This window comes from Ambystoma mexicanum, chromosome 3q, assembly GCF_040938575.1.
Source record: "Ambystoma mexicanum isolate Mex_15411 chromosome 3q, UKY_AmexF1_1, whole genome shotgun sequence".
Lineage (NCBI taxonomy): Eukaryota > Metazoa > Chordata > Amphibia > Caudata > Ambystomatidae > Ambystoma > Ambystoma mexicanum.
Window position 1 is genome coordinate 449,841,781 of NC_090926.1, and position 20,454 is coordinate 449,862,234.

Genomic DNA, 20,454 nt, shown 5'->3' on the forward strand with positions numbered 1-20,454 from the left:
TTACTCCTCTCTTTAGAATAAATAACACCATTCCTTCTAGCCTGGAGACCGGGAGAAGAAGAGTCCAGAAAGGCCCCAGGAAACTGGGAAAGGAAGGGGCAAGAGGAGAGCCAGGTAGGCAGGGGGCCCTTGCATACCCCAGGAACCCAGAAGGAAAGAAAGACTACCTACACCTACAACGGTCTATTCTCAATCAAAAAGAAGGAACAAAAACTGATGGCTAAAGGGGAAACACATCAAAACCCCACTCCCCCTTGCTCTTTCTCAGGAGTTTTACCATGATAAATGAGTAGGGTGGGAATCTGTGGGGTAAATGCAGCCCCAAAATTGATTAGCTGCTATGGCCATGTTAGGCCCAAAATGTGCAGAAATATGTAGGGCAAGATATGGCTGTCAAACAAAAAGGGCAGCATTTCATTCTCAACAGCCACACATCAAACTGCTTTTTACAGAGAAACAAAGAGTACAACCATGAATTGGGCCCTGTATTCTAATGACAAAGCCCCAAAACAAGACGCCAACCTTTCACTACATTATTTTAAAAAAATATATGAAAGCCACTTTCACAAAAAGAAACAAATTTAAAGGCACATATTACAGAAACCGGTGGCTTGCCAAAGCTGTTTTAAAAAGGAACTGCGAGAATGAAGAGGACAAAAAGATATTTTGTATTTTAAGACATTGGTGCAAGTCCCATATAAAAAAGTCAGAATGTAAAAGCATCATGTATTTGCTGTTAATAGGAACTGAACAAAGAACTGTGTTGAGCTCAGTGATTTTTCCACAGCAAGTCAAAAGGTCAAGCACTGAAAAGGCAGTGATCAGGCAGAGCAGGAACCAGGGTGTCAATTAGGTCCTTAATGGTTTGGGAGGAACAGGGGTGAACCTGTTTTGATGAGACTTTCATAGATCAGACATGTACAGAAACCTCGTCTGAGGAGAACAAGGGGAAAGGCAGAGAAGGTGGGTGGAGAGGTGGCAGAAGAGGGGGCAGAGGAAGAGCAGGGAGGGAGGAGGAGGAGAGGAAGAGAGAGAGGACAGGATGTCCTGAGTTTTAGAGATGAAATGAGAAGCCAGGGCCATGCAGGGGGTCTGGGTGGGGACAGGAGAGGTAGAGACTGCAGCAGGATTGGCCAGCTCCTTGCAGATTTTAAAGTGTTCGGCCGAGTTGTTAGATGCTGCGGAGACACAGGCTTGGATGTGGGCTCTCTTCTTGGTGTGGACAGAGAGCCGGTATTGCCTTTGGAGCAGGCGGCAGGCTGGTTTGTCAGAGGATGTCCCGGAAGCACCCAATTTTCTCCCAGCCACCCTGCACTTGCGTTTAAGGGTGATGAGGTCTGAATCGTACCAAGAGTTTCACTTGGCTTTGGGTTTCAAGAGGATCCTCAAGATAGGGGCAAGAACATCGAGAGTATCAGATATAGCAGAGTGGAGTATGGGAAGGGCTGTGTCAAGGTGTGAGTCAGCCAAGGAGGGGGGGTGGCCAAGTGGCGGCAAAAGCCTCAACTGACACACGCTTCATGGGTCAGATAACCGAGAAGGTAGGTGGCAGTGATGGAGTTGGCTTGGCCTGAGGGGTAGAGAGGATGAGATAGGAGGAAAGGAGAAAGTGATCACTCCAGGAGAGAGGAGTGGTGAGAGGGTGGAAAGGGGAAGGTCTGAGGAGGTCAGAACATCCAGACTGTGCCCTGCAGAGTGAGTCGGGCCAGAGGGGAGAATATAGAGAAAGAGAGAGTCGCAGAGGTCACAAAAGAGTCCAGTGGAAGGACAGGAAGTGTCCAGGTGGATGTTGAAGTCTCTAAGAAGTTGAGTGGTTGAGACCAGGAGGGAAGAGGAGCGGTCCACCCACTCAGAGAGGAAGGAGGAGATCTGACCAGGTGGCCGATAGATAGTAGCAACAGGAAGGGAATGGCCAGGAGAGAGAGAGAGCCTGCAGACTGGGCATTCGAAAGAGTAGTAGGCCTGCATAGGAATGACCAAGGCAGGAATCCACTCAGGGAAGTTCAGGGCTACACCCCCTCTGGAACAGTTGGATCTGGGCGCGGGGAGGATCTTGTAGCATCAGGGATGAGAATGTCAAAGTATGTGACAGAGCTGACTGTGAACCATGTCTCAGTGAGACCGAGGACATTGAGGTCAAGTTCCTCCAGGAGGCAGCAGATGTCAGAGGAGTGTTTGACAGCTTAGCGAGAGTTGAGAGTGGCAATATGGAGAAGGTTGCCGTCCTTGAAGGACTTCCTGGGAGGGGTACAAATCAGAGGTACAGCCTGCAGATGTGTAGAAGCAGCCTGAGGCAGGGCAGAAGAGGAAGGAGGCGAGGGCAAGGTAGCGAAGGAGGAGACCGCAGGGGGAGGCAAGGAAGCCATGGAGGGAAGAGAGGGGACAACAGAGAAGGAAGGAAATTGATGAGGTGCAGGAAGCATCTATCAAAGAGGAGAAGGTTGGCTTGAGGGCCTTGAACCAAGACGGTACCGTTCAAGTAAACATTAATGATGGCCTTAGAGGAGTGGAAGGAGGACAAAAGAGCCTCCCACCGGGTGCCACCATTATCGGCGGAGGAAGAGAAGGGAGAGAGCATAGAGACCATATATAGAGTCCATAGGTCTGGCGAGGGAAAGGCAAAGAGGATGTCAGTGAAAGTTTGCCTGGAGGAGGCACTGGTATAGGTGTCAGCAATAGGGAGGCCTGGGTTGGAGACCAGAATGTCCTTTTTAAACTTCTTCTGACCAAATTTAGTGAGAAGAGCAGGATAGTCGATAGAGAAGCAGTTAGAAAAGATAGGAGACATAGAGAGCACCATAGAGTAGGCAGGGAGAGGAGAGAAGAGGAGGGGGTGGGAAGGGGTGCGGGAAACACTAGGGAAGGACACAGGGCAGGGTGCAAGCAGACGAGACAGAGAGAGACAGAGACAAGTAGCCAATTGGACAAGACGATAGGCGCATAGATAGTGGTAGAAAGGTTTGCTAGATGAGTGCTATGCTAGGAATTAAAGCCACAGATCGGTACTACTTTCACAATGCAATTTTAAAATAGGAGAAAAACACACCTAGAAAAACACACCTAATTTTGAGAGTCCTGAATAATGGGGGAAAAGGCCTAGGTTTCACAGTGCAATTTTTAAATATGTTCACGATGTAATTTTAAAAACAGGAGAGAATCATACCTACATTTGATGGCCCTGAATAGTGGGGAAAAGGGCCTAGGTTTCACAGTGCAATTTTTAAGTATGTTCACAATGCAATTTTAGAACAGGAGAAACACACCTACGCAATATTTAAATACGTTCACAATGCAATTTTAAAACAGGAGAAAACACACCTAAGTTTGAGAGTCTGCTATATGGATAGGTTTGCAGGGTAGAGTGAAATTCTATACCTAACCCCAGCCACATCTACCTTCCTTTTGTCACTGCTGGTTGACAGCTGGCCACTGGCTTCCCCTGCTGACACCTGCAGACACTAGCTGGAGCCGCCTCAGTGGGAGCCGCCCTTTGCCTAGGGGGCTCTAAGCCGCAAGGGCTGCCGGGCAGAAGGCTGCCCTGGGAGGGTCAGTAAGAAGAGCAAACCAACCTATCAGGGAGGGGGAGGGCTGGGAGGCGTAGGAGGGTGAGGAAGGGATTCAACAAAGAAAGAAGGGTAAGGGAACAGTGGTGCACACGGGTGCTGGGGGGCTCAACGAGGCCAGACAACATCAAAAACACAAGGCCCAGAAGGGTCTTGAAACTGCAGCACTCACCTCGATATGATATGATATTATATGATATATGATATGATATGATATGATATTTTATTGGTATTGCGCTCGTACACAAGTGATTCTGAGCGCGTCAAGGTAAGGGAGGGGAAACAGGGGAGAACAACAACGACGATCTTACTAGGCCCAGTGACATTGAGAACGCGCAAGTGCATGGGAAAGGGGAAAAGTGCATGGAAAGGGGGAGAGTGGAAAGTGCGGAGCAGAGGAGAACAGAATAAATGATAATAAATAAAAATAAATAAATAGATAATGGAGGCAATAAACAGTGGTAGTGCAGCCAGCAAGTGGCAAGTGCTGTGTTTACGGCAGCAGACTGGCTAAGTCTGATAAGTGCAGAAGAAGAAAATGTGGGTGGGGGATTGTATGGGTACAGACACAGTCTGCAGTGCAAGGGGTGGCCAGGAGGCAGTGCAGGTGGGTGGCGGGGTGAGCAGGTACCTGGGCACAGGGGACAGAGAGTGGCCAGGTGCACAGTGCCAATAAAGAGCAGTCCAACAGGGGAGAGGAAGAGTGAAGGCAGAAGCAAAGAGGAAGGTTTTGAGGTGCTTGCGGAACCGGAGATGGTTCTCCTCGCGTTTTAGAGTGGCAGGGAGACTGTTCCAGAGGGAGGCCCCAGCCGAAGCCACCATATGCCCAGATTCCTCCTCCTTCCCCAGGCCCTGCAGAGGATTCCATTGTAAACGTAATATCTGGGTTTGTGCTGGGGCAGAAAAGTGTCTTGCAAAATTAAATAGAGTGAAGTCCCGGATTTAAAAACACACTCTCTATAGAGAGTGGGAAAGTGACTCGTGGTAGAAGACAGATTCTTCATTGCATAGCAGCGAAGGAAAAAGGGTTCCATCTATATAACAAAGTGTTTTGTTCTTAAAAGTGTGTTGTGCTCCAACACTGCTAGCATTGCCAAGTGCGCAGGGAGATCAAAATAGAGTGTTGTGTGTGTTCTTTCATCAATAGAAAACGATTGCATGTTATTTAAATCAAACGTCATGTAAAGTATAGTGCCAAGCTGATGATCCGGTCATGTTTCAAGGTACGGCTTCCATTTTTACATTAAGTGTATTGTGAGTGACCTATCATATGAGGTGCTTATTCGACCTGTGTGTTTTTTTTTTTACATGAGAGCAGGATTGAAATTACACATGTGGCATTTTGAATATTTGTGAATTCTCTTATCAAAAAGTGAAGTGTTCTACCTATCTGTTCTGAAGCTTTGTTTTGTGCCATGGAATGAAACGGCGTGTCGTGTAATTTTGTGAAGATATTAATTTTACATATTAATATATATTCTTTCTACACACAGGCCTGGTTCTTGGCTTACCTATTGCTAAAGAGTGCAGGGTCTACGTGGTATGATAGGGTTCATAGACAGGACTAGATTGAATACTATAAACGAGTATATTGGTGTAGCGCTTTGGATTGGGGGTGGGGGGTGGCGAACTCCCTGCGTTAATTGTTGCCATATAAATATACCCCACAGTAATCTATGGCAACATCCATGTAAGTTCCCCAAGTTTGACCAAAAAACTGCCCTTACCATATTTGAAATCACCTGGTGACCTTACAAGTATGTTTTCATATAAAGGAAAATGAACCTAGGTGTTTTTTCAAGGGGTTTCCATAGGCCCCAAAAAAACAGGCTTCTGGGATGCACACACAAACCCCATACCTCCCGCAAACAGAGCATCACCCCATGCACACACCCCAAACAAGAGTCAATATTGGCGAGAAGATAAATGTTGTATTAAGAAGCTACATTTTTGAGACAAAAGGCCAAGGCATGACATATCAGAAGGGACGATGACTTTGAAGATAAATAGTACTTGTGGGCGTGTAATTTTTCAGTGAGCATGCGCCCCCCCCCCCCCCTAAGCCCACATCTTTTGATGTAGGCTCAGGTTGTCTGCTCTCCTTGCTAGGAAAGTGTTATACAATAGTCAATGATACCTGTGGTTGTGTTTCTCCAGTCCCTGGTGTTCTTTCCTTGGCTTCCTTGTCAGAGGACGCTGCAGCGCTTACTGCAAACCTCAGCCCAGGGGAACACTTGATGTCCTCCATTTCCAGGACAACGTTTTCCCTCGTTGACTGCTGGGGTGCACTGCCTCTCCTCTTCGGCTCATTAGTGGCTTTAGACTTCGTTATTTTCCCCGGAGTTCTTGCAGGGCGACTTCCTGGTGCCTGGAAGTCTACAAATCGTATGTCGGCGGCACCCCTGTTTCTCTGCGCAGCATCGCGAGGGCCATTGTGCGGGCACAGCTTTGGGGCTTTCTCACGTGGTTTACTCTCCTCTGGCTGGAAAGTTCCATTTTTGGGAGCCCCAGTGGGGGACTTCCCGGTGCTCTGCTCCGACAGGTCCTTATCAGCTGTGCTGTTGTCATTGCTAGTGTCGGGGAGAGTTTCGTCCTGCGACCCCTGTAGACTCGACTTCTTCCCAATGTGAGTGACTCTAAACCTGCAAGAGGGGAAGCATGGAATTAGAAATCTGGATAATCGGAGGGAAAAAAGGCCTTGCACTTCCAGACATCACCATACTTTATGTGGATAACGATTGAAATGGTCGCCATTACGAGCACCGTAGCGCCCTATTGAACTCTTCCTTAAAATGTATGTTGCAGGAGGCATCAAAAAAAAGTCACACATTACATTTATATATTGCATATTAAGCCTGTGGGTGTGCTGGACTTCTTTCTCAAGGGGTATGTTGGGACCCCTTCGCACAGTAGGGGAAACACATTGGAGCTCATTTTGCATGAAGGCTTATACGCATGGTCCTTACGTCATGCCTCATTTCCCCACGTTTGTATGGTGGAGAGGAGCGGCGGAACTTGACTTACATTTATGCTGCGCCTCCCTCCCTCTCCACCGTATAAATACTCCGGCATTTGCACCAACATGTATTTTCATGCTGGCGCAAATGCTGGGGATCCTATGGCGTCTGCTGGCTTTTTACAAAAAGGTATCCATTGTAAACGCTGCCTGCCATGCGCACATGACAGGCAGCGTTTACTCAATTTGGATGGCAGCGTACAAAAGGGAAGGGCAAAAGCAGCCGCCTTGTGCCCTTCCTTTTTGCACTGCGCCATGCAAATGACAAAATGTCAGCAGCAGGGACCCGCCTACGTGTAAGTCTACATGTAACAGTTCCCCGCCACCGATGACACCCATAGTACTTTGTTGCGCTTTTTGGCTAACCTTCATTCTACGCTTAAGGAGGGTTTCTTCAGGAAACTCCCCAGAGGAGCTCTTGAGGGGGCGGGGGTAGTGATATCAGAAGGATGCCACTGCTCAACCTAAGAGAGAAAAGGATTCGTATCATAGATACAAAGTTAGTGCTTCGAATTGAGCGCAGGGGTGATTTTCGGAGAAATAGCCCACCCTATGTTGAATGAGTTGGGGGTACCTTCCAGACTTAGGCAAATAGGCAATTTTTAAGCATTCTTTGGGTTACCCAGGGGTAGCTGTTATCATGTCCAACATGTAGGAGTGCAGAGTGCACAAGAATACAGGGTAACACAGTATGACTTGAAATAAAGTAATGGCCACACAGAGGGGTATGAAAATACATTTTTGTTTATTTTGTTATATATATATATATACTGGTAAAAGTAAGGCGTTGATGCAAGCGAACAGTATGGAATTCGCTTTCAGAAAGTCTCTTGGTGAATTTTAGGTCATAAGCCGACTTGTTAGGACCAACCTACAAATTGAATGTCAGCTGGGACATTGGGGTACAAGGTTTGATGAAAGGTGCTTCTGGGGGACTTGAGGACTTGTGTTTGTACAACCAAGATTCAGTCTGTCATAGACAATAGTGGTAAAGATAGACATACTTCTCATTGCTTGCGATGGGCACTTGCCCAGCTGCTGTGCAGCCCCCAATGATAGCTGTCGGACCCATTGTTAAAGGTAAAGCCAGTGCAATACTTTTTGTCAACGTTACTTGCGAGCCCTTCTAATGCAAAGTAAAGTGTTGGGAACATTGCAGCTGGGTCAATTCTGACATTTCTGAGTACTGGGAGTCAGGGCCCTGGTCGTCCCAAGGTCAAATATCAAGACACTGTGATCTGGTAGTGCAGTGGCAGTTTCAGTGCAGCTGAAGGTCTGCATGCAAGGACTGCTGTGGAGCCACTTTTGATTCTGCTGTGCCAGGGGAGGTAAGAATTGCTAAAGCTGGATATAGTGCATCTGTTTGCTTCACTAGAGGTGCCAAAGCACTAGCAATTCAAGTATGATATTGACGCCTCAGAACCTTTTCTTACTGTTGGGTTCTATTGTATGTTGTCATTTCGTTATGTGCTTTGGGTATTAACCACAGGCCTTGGGTTTCATCGATTGTCGGTGCTCTCCGTTTCTGGTGCTTCCATCTCAAGATCTTGGATAAGAGCAGGGACTGGCAGAGGATACTCCCATTTCCTCTTCTTCTTTGCAATGCAACTTGTCCCGAGGTTTAACACTTTTGGTGGACAACCATTCACTGGGGGGTGGGGGTTGCCACGATCAACTTTCAAAGGCATCTTCCAAGGCTTAGACTGAGGTTTGGATTAAGGTTTGAATGCCAACATCATTGCTAAACAGCCATATTTAATTCTGTCAACTGCAGCTCTCACTTTTCGAGGCAGGCATTAGCCATGACTACATATGGCCATATCGCATCCCACTCACTGGCTCGCAGGAACAATGTCTAGCTGCTGGAGTTAGGACTAAATTCTCGCTAGAGTTCTGAGAAGGGACCCTCCAAGGGTGATCAGATCCCTAATCAGTACCTGGCCGATAGTGACGACTATGCTATAATGTAAGAGCCAGGAAAAATTGCTGGCATATTTACATTAGAGAGCCAGCCTAGGAGGTCCCAGGCGTTCAGTGGGCCTGAGATGCCCACCTGTAAATTGGAGCACCACCGGGAGATGGTACATGGGAGATTTACCAAAGCCCCTCAGATACTCCCCAGCCCTCATGCCTGGCAATTACAGGGGCAGAGATGGATCACAGTCCCCATATGTACCCCAGTGTGCTAGGTTGACATCTGGCACATCCGATTTCCGGGTTGGCAAGTGACCATTCTCATGGACCTGTGTTCTTCCCTAAGCATAGAATGAATATAATTGAGAGTGTCCCACATGGATCTGCATCAGGTAGAAGGGAGACCCATTTCCAACCACCCACAAACCCCTCCATTATTTGTCCTGCCACCTGTGACCCTCTCAATGAGCTGGAAAAAGGAAATGTTTCCACACTGCTGACAAACACTCGGCTGGCGGGGGGGGGGGGCTTTGGGGGGGGAGACCCAGCAATCTTCTAATATAGGATTGTGTGGAAGAACAAAGAAGACCCTTCAACGGCTGCATAGCGATCAGTCAGACCAAAGAAAGCCCAGCATAACCACACAGAGAAAATTCTGCTCCCACCTGACTTCTAAATGGCAGACTTGCCTTTTAAGTTCGACTCCAGCACCACACTGCCCCGAATTAGTACTTATTACTAACAGGGAGGTAACACTCATACACAACCAGGCAACAGTAACTGAAAAAAGAAAACCACCTACTGAGAAGCAAATGGAAACGTAGAATAACGTATCACAAACAGGACAATTAGGTTCAAACCTTTGAGACACATTATTGGTAATCAGCTCAATCAAGGGATTACAAACATACCCACCTTCCTGTCGTAAGGGACCCAGTCTAGGCTACTAGCCAGAAAGCAGAGGGGGGGGGTGCGGGGAGACAGAGCCTAAGGAAAGGAGCCTGGCGGCCTGTATCTCAGACACTCAGAGAGATCAGAGCAAGAGAGAATCTTAGGAGATAACTGAGCGATATTTCTCAGACGCCGCCGATGGTGGACCAGGCATGAGAGAAACTTGAGACCTTGCTCTGATAGCTGTGCCTCCGAGACTAGGAAAGCTCAGAGAAGGAGGGAAACCTACACACTTGCTGAGAGGTATATCTCAGACATTTGGGAGACCAGACTAGGACACATCAAAGGGTACTTAGAGAAACGCCTCCTCATTTCAATGTGTATAACAGGTAATGAGCGTGGCTGCATGGTCGAAATGTCATGGCCTAACAAAAAGTGTGCAGGAAACTCTGACCTACAGATTATGCAAATAAACTGGAGAATTAGGGGAGGAGTTCCCCATTAGACCCTTGACACTTATAGTTTTGTTCATCCCGACACTGTCTTGCTTTACCTGTTCTCAGCAAAGATTATCCTCTTTTGTTGTGAAAATAACCTCTTACCCTCATAAGAGGTTATTCGGACCCGATGCACTTTTTGTGTGTTCTGTTGGTCCCTCGTCATAGGAAAAGATGAGTTAGGTGAAAACAATGAATCCACAATGGGAACCATACTAAAAACTATAAACAGTGGAAACATGTAAATAAAAAGGACAGATTGTCTGTCAAGGGCCCACACTTCTTGGTCTGAAGGGAAGAAAAGGGAAATGTCCCGGAAGAATTTTTAATGACTGGCAGTTGTGTTTGTACCCATGGGTGCACGCATTCTAAGTGACCCGTAAAGAAGCTAAACATTTTTCTCAGTCTCCTGTTAGCTGAAAGAGATGGGACTTGTGGATTTGGTTCATTTTACAAATGTAATGGGAAATGACTAAGACCAAGGAGATGATCTGCATGCCAGTTACTTGTAATTATTTCTAGATGGGGTTTACATCAGGCGAGCTCTAGGCCTGTTTGGAAAAATTGGTTTCCTGTTGGGCAGTGAGTTTTTCCTTCAGTCAAAGAAATGGTACAGGACTCACTGAGGGCCTGATTCAAAGAATTGTTTGTGCACTGAAAAGTGACTTTGCGCACTTTTCAGCGTGCAAAACTACTTTCAGCGATTCATGGATCTGCCTTTGCATGTATTTCTGGGAATTTGTGTGGGTCAGTCGCGACTTTGCGTGTAGTTGAGCGCAGTGCGCGACACTCCACGCAAAGTGTGAGCCGGGCCTACGCAAAGCAATAAATAGGGGGCGGAACATGCGTATTCTCCATTCTCCCCTCAGAATGAGGAAGAACAAGGAATAATATGGGTGTGTTGAGGGGCAGGCCACGCAGTGAAATCGCACGCCCAGTCAAGCGCAAACCTAACTGAATTCATGGAATTCAACACGCAACTTCACATCGAGAAAAGATACACGAAATCCTCATGGAATCACTGCCACATAAGAGGAGGCGCAGAGCACTGTACGCATAGAAACCTTACACGCTAAGGTAAGGTTTACATAGCAATTTAGGGGTGACGGCAAGTAGTCGAGGTGCCACTTGGAATTAGGGCTGATCGTATGCAGATTAGCGGGGTGCCGCCTTAAATTATGGGGGCTTGCGCTCAGGTTTACTGGCCGCTGCCTGAGTAATGCGAAATGGTATGCAGATTATTGGCATGCAGTTTTGGGTTATGGGGGTTCGTATGCAGTGTTCCCGGGGTGCTGCCTTGGTTGTGATGGTACGTCCCGCAGTATTGCCGGGGTGCTTGATGGTGGGGATAAGGTAGATGCAAAGATTGGTATATATCACTGGTTTTGGTTTGCATGAGGATGCGCATTGGGCGTTCCAGGTGCTACTTGCGCCTCAGGGTTACTTTGCAGTTATAATTCCATAAATACGCAGAGCGCGCAAAGAAACTTTGGCGTGCAAGTATGTGCAAAGTTGTTTTACGCGCACAATACTTTGCGGAGTCTTTGCGATTTTTCTATGAACCGGACACTTAATCTTTTGAGTGAAATAATGGGGTCGCTAATATTCAGCTAAAATAAGATGCTAAATCCGGCCATCTGGGTTAATGACACTTTTATTATTGTGTGCTTCTTCTTCTTTCTCGTTTTCTTGTATCATTTACCTTACATTCCTTGTCATGGTTGAAGAGGGTTTCATGTACTGGAGCTGAAGTCCTCTTGCTGTCTGAATGTGATAACAAGAACCTTGATCGTGGGAATGGGGGAGAGGAACTATAACACAGACCAAGTGCTCTATCAATGTAGTGCTTACCCAGTCGGGGGTTCCGTGCAATGGCGTACCACGTCATCGCATGAACTATAAATAATGGACCCCACCCTTTCATACAGTCCTAACGCCACAGATTGTGAAGAAATGCTGCTTAATACCTCTTATGCAAAAGTCAAACCTTTACCAGAAATAGGCTGGGGATAACGCTGGTATTGTTTGGAGAGAAAGGGAAAGGATGTGTTGAAATGCTGCCACAGCATGCTTGAAAGGTGGTGGTATTAATATCTAACACCTCAGGCACATATGAAAGATGGCCGGAAAAAAATGCTTTGAAGAACTCTTGCGAAAGTAAATGAAGGAATGTATTTATTGAACAGGTTCCAACATAAACTCATGTTCCAATTTTATCTCCGAGAGTCCTTAGGTATTCATGATTGTAAACGATATATTCTTAGAAAATTCCTCAAAGTTCTCAAGTGTAAACACAATATTCCTTGACTGATCCTTAGTTATGTCATGTTCCACTTCTTGTTGAGGGTAAGGCATCCACTTGTGACTTTTCAATGCTACCTGTCGCCTGAGCCAAGCTATATGCTAAAGTTATATAGTGAATTGCCTTACATGTATTTGCTTAATATTGGTCGCGGCTCTGCAAAAAGGGGTAGGGGGGGAGTTAGTGGGAATACGCTGGAAAAGTGCAAGAGAGCAGTGATGTGCTGTTGGCAGCCTCAGCCCAGTGGGTCCGTTGGCTGGGCTTGAGGTGTTTTACGGTCGGTAGTCGTCATGTGCTGTTGTGCGAGTTTATGTGTGGTTGGTTTTGTTGTTGCACTGTAGTGAAGATCACAGTTTCTGTCAAGTGTGGTGCATGCCAACATTCACACCTCAATCTAGATGCGACGCAGGCCAAAGTTAAGAAATTCCATCCAAGTGTGGCACACGCCAACATTCATAGTCCTATCCAGATGCGACGCATGCCAGAGTTAAGAATATCATCTAAGCGTGGTGCATGCCAACATTCACATTTCTATCTAGATGCGACGCAGGCTAAAGTTAAGAATTCCATCTCAGTGTGGCACATGCTAACATTCACATTTCTATCTAGATGCGACGCAGGGTAAAGTTAAGAATTCCATATAAGTGTGGCACATGCTAACATTCACATTTCTATCTAGATGCGACACAGGCTAAAGTTAAGAATTCCATCTTAGTGTGGCACATGCTTACATTCATAATCCTATCTCGATGTGACGCAGGCTAAAGTTAAGAATTCCATCTCAGTGTGGCACATGCTAACATTCACATTTCTATCTAGATGCGACGCAGGCTAAACTTAAGAATTCCATCTCAGTGTGGCACATGCTAACATTCACATTTCTATCTAGATGCGACGCAGGCTAAAGTTAAGAATTCCATCTAAGTGTGGCACATGCTAACATTCACATTTCTATCTAGATGCGACGCAGGGTAAAGTTAAGAATTCCATATAAGTGTGGCACATGCTAACATTCACATTTCTATCTAGATGCGACACAGGCTAAAGTTAAGAATTCCATCTTAGTGTGGCACATGCTTACATTCATAATCCTATCTCGATGTGACGCAGGCTAAAGTTAAGAATTCCATCTCAGTGTGGCACATGCTAACATTCACATTTCTATCTAGATGCGACGCAGGCTAAACTTAAGAATTCCATCTCAGTGTGGCACATGCTAACATTCACATTTCTATCTAGATGCGACGCAGGCTAAAGTTAAGAATTCCATCTAAGTGTGGCACATGCTAACATTCACATTTCTATCTAGATGCGACGCAGGCTAAAGTTAAGAATTCCATCTAAGTGTGGCACATGCTAACATTCACATTTCTATCTAGATGCGACGCAGGCTAAAGTTAAGAATTCCATATAAGTGTGGCACATGCTAACATTCACATTTCTATCTAGATGCGACACAGGCTAAAGTTAAGAATTCCATCTTAGTGTGGCACATGCTTACATTCATAATCCTATCTAGATGTGACGCAGGCTAAAGTTAAGAATACCATCTAAGTGTGGCGTATGTTAACATTCACATTTCTATCTAGATGCGACACAGGCTAAAGTTAAGAATTCTGTCTAAGTGAGGTACATGCTTACATTCATAATCCTATCTAGATGTAATGCAGGATAAAGTTAAGAATACCATCTAAGTGTGGCGCATGGTAACATTCACATTTCTATCTAGATGCGCCGCAGGCTAAAGTTAGGAATACCATCTAAGTGTGGCACATGCTTACATTCATAATCCTATCTAGATGTGACACAGGCTAAAGTTAAGAATACCATCTAAGTGTGGCGCATGCTCACATTCACATTTCTATCTAGATGCGACGCAGGCCAAAGTTAAGGATCCTGTCTAAGTGTGGCACATGCTTACATTCATAATCCTATCTAGATGTGACGCAGGCTAAAGTTAAGAATACCATCTAAGTGTGTTGCATGCTAACATTCACTTGGCAGGCGAATAATAATGGTCTGGAGGGTTGTCCAGAGCTGCGCCAGAGGTTGAGATTAATTCTAAACCTTCCAGCCATCACCTTTTGTTTTGCTACCAGATCAATGAAACCATACAACCCATGTAAAGACCAGCATGCTGTTGAGCAGGAATGTGGGTTTCAGAAGAGCATGTACCTCTGTCTCACAATACTGCAACCCGGAAAAGCTTGGGACTTTCAGTACAACCCAACAAGGTGTGCCATAAATTATGGTATTGTGCTATAAGCTTCAAAACATTGTGTGAAAGCATGATCTGCCCATGCCGGGGGAGGATGGTGTTAGGAAAGATTTCTCTTTACAGCACCTTTCCTTCCATTTCTCTGGACCCACACACTTGTTGCTTTTATTTATGTATCGGACCTGCTCTTCTTTCAGTGCAGTGTAGCCTTAAGGTTCATTATACTGGCTTTTGCTCATTTGTCATGGAGAAACGGACATGTCCTTCAGGCTGTCAGCACTGGTAAACATTGTTTCCCTTAGTCTTGTTACTTTGTTTTCACTTTTGGTAACTTGTTATCTCTTTTGGTGACTTTTATCATTGTACAATGCATCTTACAATGCAGTACAATGGGGTAAACTTTTTATTTTGCACTATACTAACATTCAGATGATGTGGGGTTAATTTGGATGTGCCTAAGGAACAAGTTGGTGGCAGAAATGTCCGTTTTCTATTTTTTGGTTTAATTTACTTTAGCGTTACTGCATGTACCGCGTCTGGCTACCAACTGTGGCTAGTGTCCAAACATGGCCGTGCAACATGGTTTTTCGTTTATCCCTTGCCCATCTTGTCTTTAACCCTTCCTCCTGGCCCGTGAGGCCAGGAAAATCCTTATATGGACTTCTAGTGCCCGGGAAAGCAGGGGCCTTTGGCAGGCTACTGCAGGGTAATGGGTTTTTACTGCAGGGAGATGGGTTGGGACTTTTTGGTCCCAACCCACAAAATGTTTGGGCGTGTCTGAGTGGTATTCATGAGTGGTGCCACCAGTGGTCCTGATTGGATCACTGCTGGGGTGTGTGTGTGGGCCAGACCTGTCATTGGCTAGTTGCAGCTTCACCTCTTACCTGTTTTTTGGATAAGAAGGGGACCCCTGCACCCACTCTAGAGAGATCCTTAGAAGAAACCAAAGGAGACAACTATCCTGTCCCGCTGCAAGACACGCAAGGAAACCGCAGACCCATTGACAGAAGGCCTGGTGACCAACTTCTGATGCTGTCCTGGAAAAGCCCTGTCATGTTGAAGATCTCCAGCAGTCCTGCAATGGAGCTGCAACCCTTGGAGTGGAGGGAACATCCATTCTCAACGTCAGCTCTTAAGTCCTACGGAGAAGAGCCTTTGGAAGTGCCCCTGGATCAGCCAGTGGCTGAGCAGCTCAAAGTTTGGGCTACTATGCTGCAGACACTGCCGTTCCGAGTTGAAGCTTGGCACTTGGGGCATTGCCAGCTTGTGCTATAAGACTCATCTCTGTGAAATGTCATGTTCCTAGCATCAAGGGGACACTAGCATCAATAGGAGGTGAAGTGTGACCACATTAAGTGAGTGCTCTTGCATCGCTGTGCATCAGTGACCGTTGTCCAAAACTGCTTACCTGCATCCAGTCCTGTCCTGAATAACTTGCCCCAGCATTAGTCGCCGACTAGAGAAGTGCTCGAACCTGCAACCCCTGGGCATCAAGGGCTGAAGCTGAAGGTGATGGTGGGAAAAACAACCTCTGACCCTCTTCAGAAGACCTGTCAAGTCCTAAGAAGAATCAGAGTATGGGGTGAGTTGCAACAATACTTACCTGAATCCCCTAACTCCCTCTTAAAAGTTTTGATAACACTTTAGAATCTTTTATAATAGTTTGGCTTTGCTCAATGAAATTATATACCCAATTGAAGAGGCGGCCAATGAAAATTCACACAAAAACACTTCTTGGATAAGTGTTGAAAGTTCTCCTAAAGCATCAAAACGTCAAAATGATAAAGCTCAATATGAACTTTTTAATGAACATCAACGAAATAAGGGTCGATCTAGGCACTTGGTAACTAAACCTTTTCAATCTACAAAACGAACCACTAAAACAAATAATCGCATCATGCGACCACATACAGTGGACTTGACCGAAACTGTAACTTTGCACATTGATCAAGTAGGCGAAAATGACATATCGAGACACAAGTCTCCTGTCATAAATCCAATAAATCCAACATTGAATGCACAAAATACACTTCTTAAACAGTCACCTCTAAGCCAACTCGTTGCAGTATTGGAAAATCGGAAATTAAATGACCCTTTATCGACCAACAAAAACACGACTCTTGACACTAACTTAAAAGCAAAATCAATTAATGTCAGTGAAAGTGTGGATCATGCATCGTCGCAGCCTGTGGGATCTCAAATCGATCAAATCAAAGCAGCAGTAGATTTATATATCCTGCGACGCACGTCTGAATTAAGTGATCTGACAGCTAAAACACATCTGCAGAATTGTGAGGGGCAAAGTTATGCGAATAATGCCCGTCACATTGAACAGGCTGCTGATCATGATAAGCTGATCTGTGCAGAATTCAGAGAACATGCATCTCAACGTACATCGGAGATCCACGACGTAGAAGTTAAAAAAAGCTTGCAGAATAGTGTGGTAAAATGCTCCGCGGATAATGCCCATCTCACCGAACATGATGTCGAACATGAAAACAGGATCTTCTCAGAACATAGAAGCCAAACTCCATCAAGGCGTAGCAGTGGACCTCCGCCAGTACTTGCATCACAAATGGAGGATCCTTGGAATACTCAAAATGAGAAGATCAAATTAATGGTCGATTCCTACTTGGCAACTCATCTGGGCTTAGCGCCCGTCCCACAAGGCTCCATGGAAAAGTTGACAAGAGTTAGGTTCTCTGATGATGTTAAGGCGGTCAATGACATTAATCTATGCCGAAAAGAAAAAGAAGCAAGCAGTGACTTGAACTGCAATCAAATCCTTAAAAATCAAGGTTCAGTGAGTAAACAACAAAAACACGATCTCATAAGAAAAAAAGAATTAGCGAGCTACCATACACTAATCCTGAAATGTCGCGCGACTCCTCATCCTCAATATGATTTGTCCCGTGCGAGTGTTTTAAACATCTTTAGTGATGTGCCTGAGCTAGGTGATCTCACATCCTCTGATATTAATCAAGTAGAATTTATTTGTGACACCAACCTGGGTATAGTCCGATTATGGATGAAATCAGGGTTAGTAATGAACTTTCTATGGCAGGCTCGAATGAAGCTCTTTGCAATGGGATTTTTACTTGCCCAAGATCCCGAAAGAAGAAATTATGAATATATCGTCGAAAATGACGCAACTACAAAGTTATCATCAAATATATGTCAGTGTGCAAAATGTAACGGCATTGATTTGGCACCCAAGATTCTGGCCATCTCACAGTCATAACCATCACTGACGCCAGAATTTCCTGACAAAAAAAATGGCTTGGTAACCTTGGTTAGCTGGAACACCAGAGGTTTTTCCCATCTACTCACCAACGTCCATCCCGTTCTGGTTGATGCAGATATTATAGTTCTCCAAGAAACTTGGTTAAGTAAGCCTCCCTTATGGGATCATCATGATATCTTAATTAACCCGGCGATTACAGCCCAAAAAGGGCGACCCATGGCAGGATTATTAGTCGCTGCTAAACTGGGATCCAAATTAAAATTACAGGCATGGGACAATCCAAATAAATTTATACAGTTCGTCAAACTTTCGAACGAAGTCCAAAAATTGGCATTAATCAATATTTACAGAAATCCAGCCGCTATTACAGATGACCGACTCTATAAAGATCTGTCCAAAATGTTTGTCTTAATTGCACAAACTCCAGGAATAACAGATGTCATTCTGGCTGGCGATCTCAACATTGATTTGGTCAAAAGCGCATCGAAGAGTAAAACAGCTGAATATGTCAAGTGGAACCATATTATGAAACAATTTAACATGAGAAGGGCCAATGGATCACTCCCGGGTGATATACCTCATCAAGTTACATGGTATAGAGGAAAGACGACAAGTACCATTGATTATATATATTTATCCGCAGGGTTATTCATGGCGTCTAAAGAATTTAAGGTAATAACCCAATCCAAAAGTGATCACCACATGCTAAGATTGACATGGACGGGAGCTAACCAACAAGACCATGTCAAATCGGAGTGGATGCCACAAAATCTATCAATTAATAATGCTAAATCTCATTTTAGGTGGACATCGATTAAACTTGCTGCACTGATTGAAAGCATTATACAACAAAATGATTTTCAGACATCACAGTCCTATGTGGACACTTTGTCTATATACAGAACTTTTTACCTCCCTTCAAAACGATCTCACCAGCATATATTTGATCAACAATTATCACAGAAAAAAAATGAGTACCATAGAGGTTTGAGACAAGCCAAACAGCTTTCATGGCCCGAACGGCTTCAAGTTTGCAAAAGGTTAAAAGTGCAGTACAGATCTTGGATACGTATGTATAAAGGAAAACTATTCCATCAGGACGGAGAGATCTTTCTTTCAGCTATAGCAAGCAAGAACTCTGCTCAAATTTGGCAGATACTCAATCTGAACTCAAATTTGAACAATTTAAAGTCACAACTCAATGGAGTTTCAGAAAATCTATGGGTTTCACACTTTGCTCTATTGTACTCGGATAAAGCCTTTCATACACACAACTATGGATCTCACTCCTCAGGCTCATGGAATTTAGAATGCTCTGAAAACCTAATTGAGGCGCTCATTCTTAAATCGTCTTCCTGCCGCGCGGCAGGCCCAGATGGTATCACCAACTTTATGCTTAAGCAACATCCTCAGATATGGGCGAAAATCCTGAATAACATCTTTCAACGTATATTAAAAACTCGCAGCATTCCCGATTCATGGCGCTCATCGATCATTGTGCCAATCTTTAAGAAAGGGGATCGCTGCGTACCAGCAAACTATCGCCCGATTGCACTTTTGGATGCTCCAGGCAAAATCTTTAATCGCTTAGTGCTATCGGCCTTTAACATCTGGACATGTAAACACAAGCATCGTGATAGCAATCAAACTGGATTTGTACGTGGGTTGGGGACGTCAGTAAACCTCATGATTCTCAACACATTGAAAGCTCAAGCTCATCAAACTAAAACATCACTGTTTTTTGCATTTATAGATTTAAATGCTGCATTTGACTCGGTTTCTCGTATAAAATTCTTTCAAAAATTAATGAAAGCTCAGTGCCCTCAAGACATCGTGGACATTATTATTGCTCTTCACACAGGCACTTCTATACGAGTCTGCCTATCTACTGCTGGCCTGTTATCTACAGTCATCAAAACATCAAGAGGATTAAAACAAGGGTGTATTCTGACATCGGCACTATTTAATTTTTTCATTCACGATGTACAAGAAATTTTTCTCAACCTATCCTCTGATTCACCAAAAATGAATGGCTCCGCAATCCAAGCGCTCTGGTATGCTGATGACCTAGTCCTAATATCTAAGACACCGACAGGCCTTCAAAAACTAATTGATGTACTTTCAATGTATTTTGATGACAACGAGCTATCCATGAATATCAAAAAGTCGCAAATTGTAGCCTGCGTTGTGAAACGATCTCAGAGAACAAGGTTTGTGTGGAGGGTAAAAAACATCGTCCTTGACACTGTGTCGAGCTATAAATACCTAGGAACTCAATTTGAAGCCAGCTCGTTGACAACAGAGCACTTTCAATTACTTCAAAGTAAAGTGACAACTGCAATATCACAATCCAAATTGATATTACATAAATACGGTAAATTTTCTGTGGAGTCTGTTCTACATTATTGGCAGCAGAAAGTAATACCAATGATACTTTATGGCCTGGAATCACGAGACATTTCAGATGTGAAGGAGCTCGACAAAATTGAAGCCAAATATTGGAGAACCCTTTTTCACCTGCCACAATCTGTACCCATTGCGTGTATCAGATACGAACTCGGTCTCATCTCTCTTAGGGCTAGATTTCATTGGCAGCTCTGCGCCTTGCTCAGAAAATGTTTAATGAACATTGAATCTGAGACCATAATTGCTGTTCTGGCAAAACACCTGTTTCAATCACCTCAGAAATTTACAGTGAAACGGACTACTTATGTATACGAAACTATGGCATCAGCAGATGTTGATGTTGAAACCTTGATCCTGAACCCCGACCGTGCAAAAAATAAAGTGTATATTCACGATTGGCGGA

At 44.8% G+C, this 20,454-nt stretch overlaps 1 protein-coding gene across 1 annotated transcript in view; it reads right to left on the reverse strand.

Moving 5' to 3' along the window:
• Positions 1–20,454, reverse strand: part of RELL2 (RELT like 2) — a 430,484-nt gene that overhangs the window by 73,266 nt on the left and 336,764 nt on the right. The window contains exon 6 of the mRNA XM_069654128.1: positions 5,701–6,205. Coding sequence (XP_069510229.1) covers positions 5,701–6,205 — 505 coding nt within the window. The remainder of the gene's footprint in view (positions 1–5,700; positions 6,206–20,454) is intronic.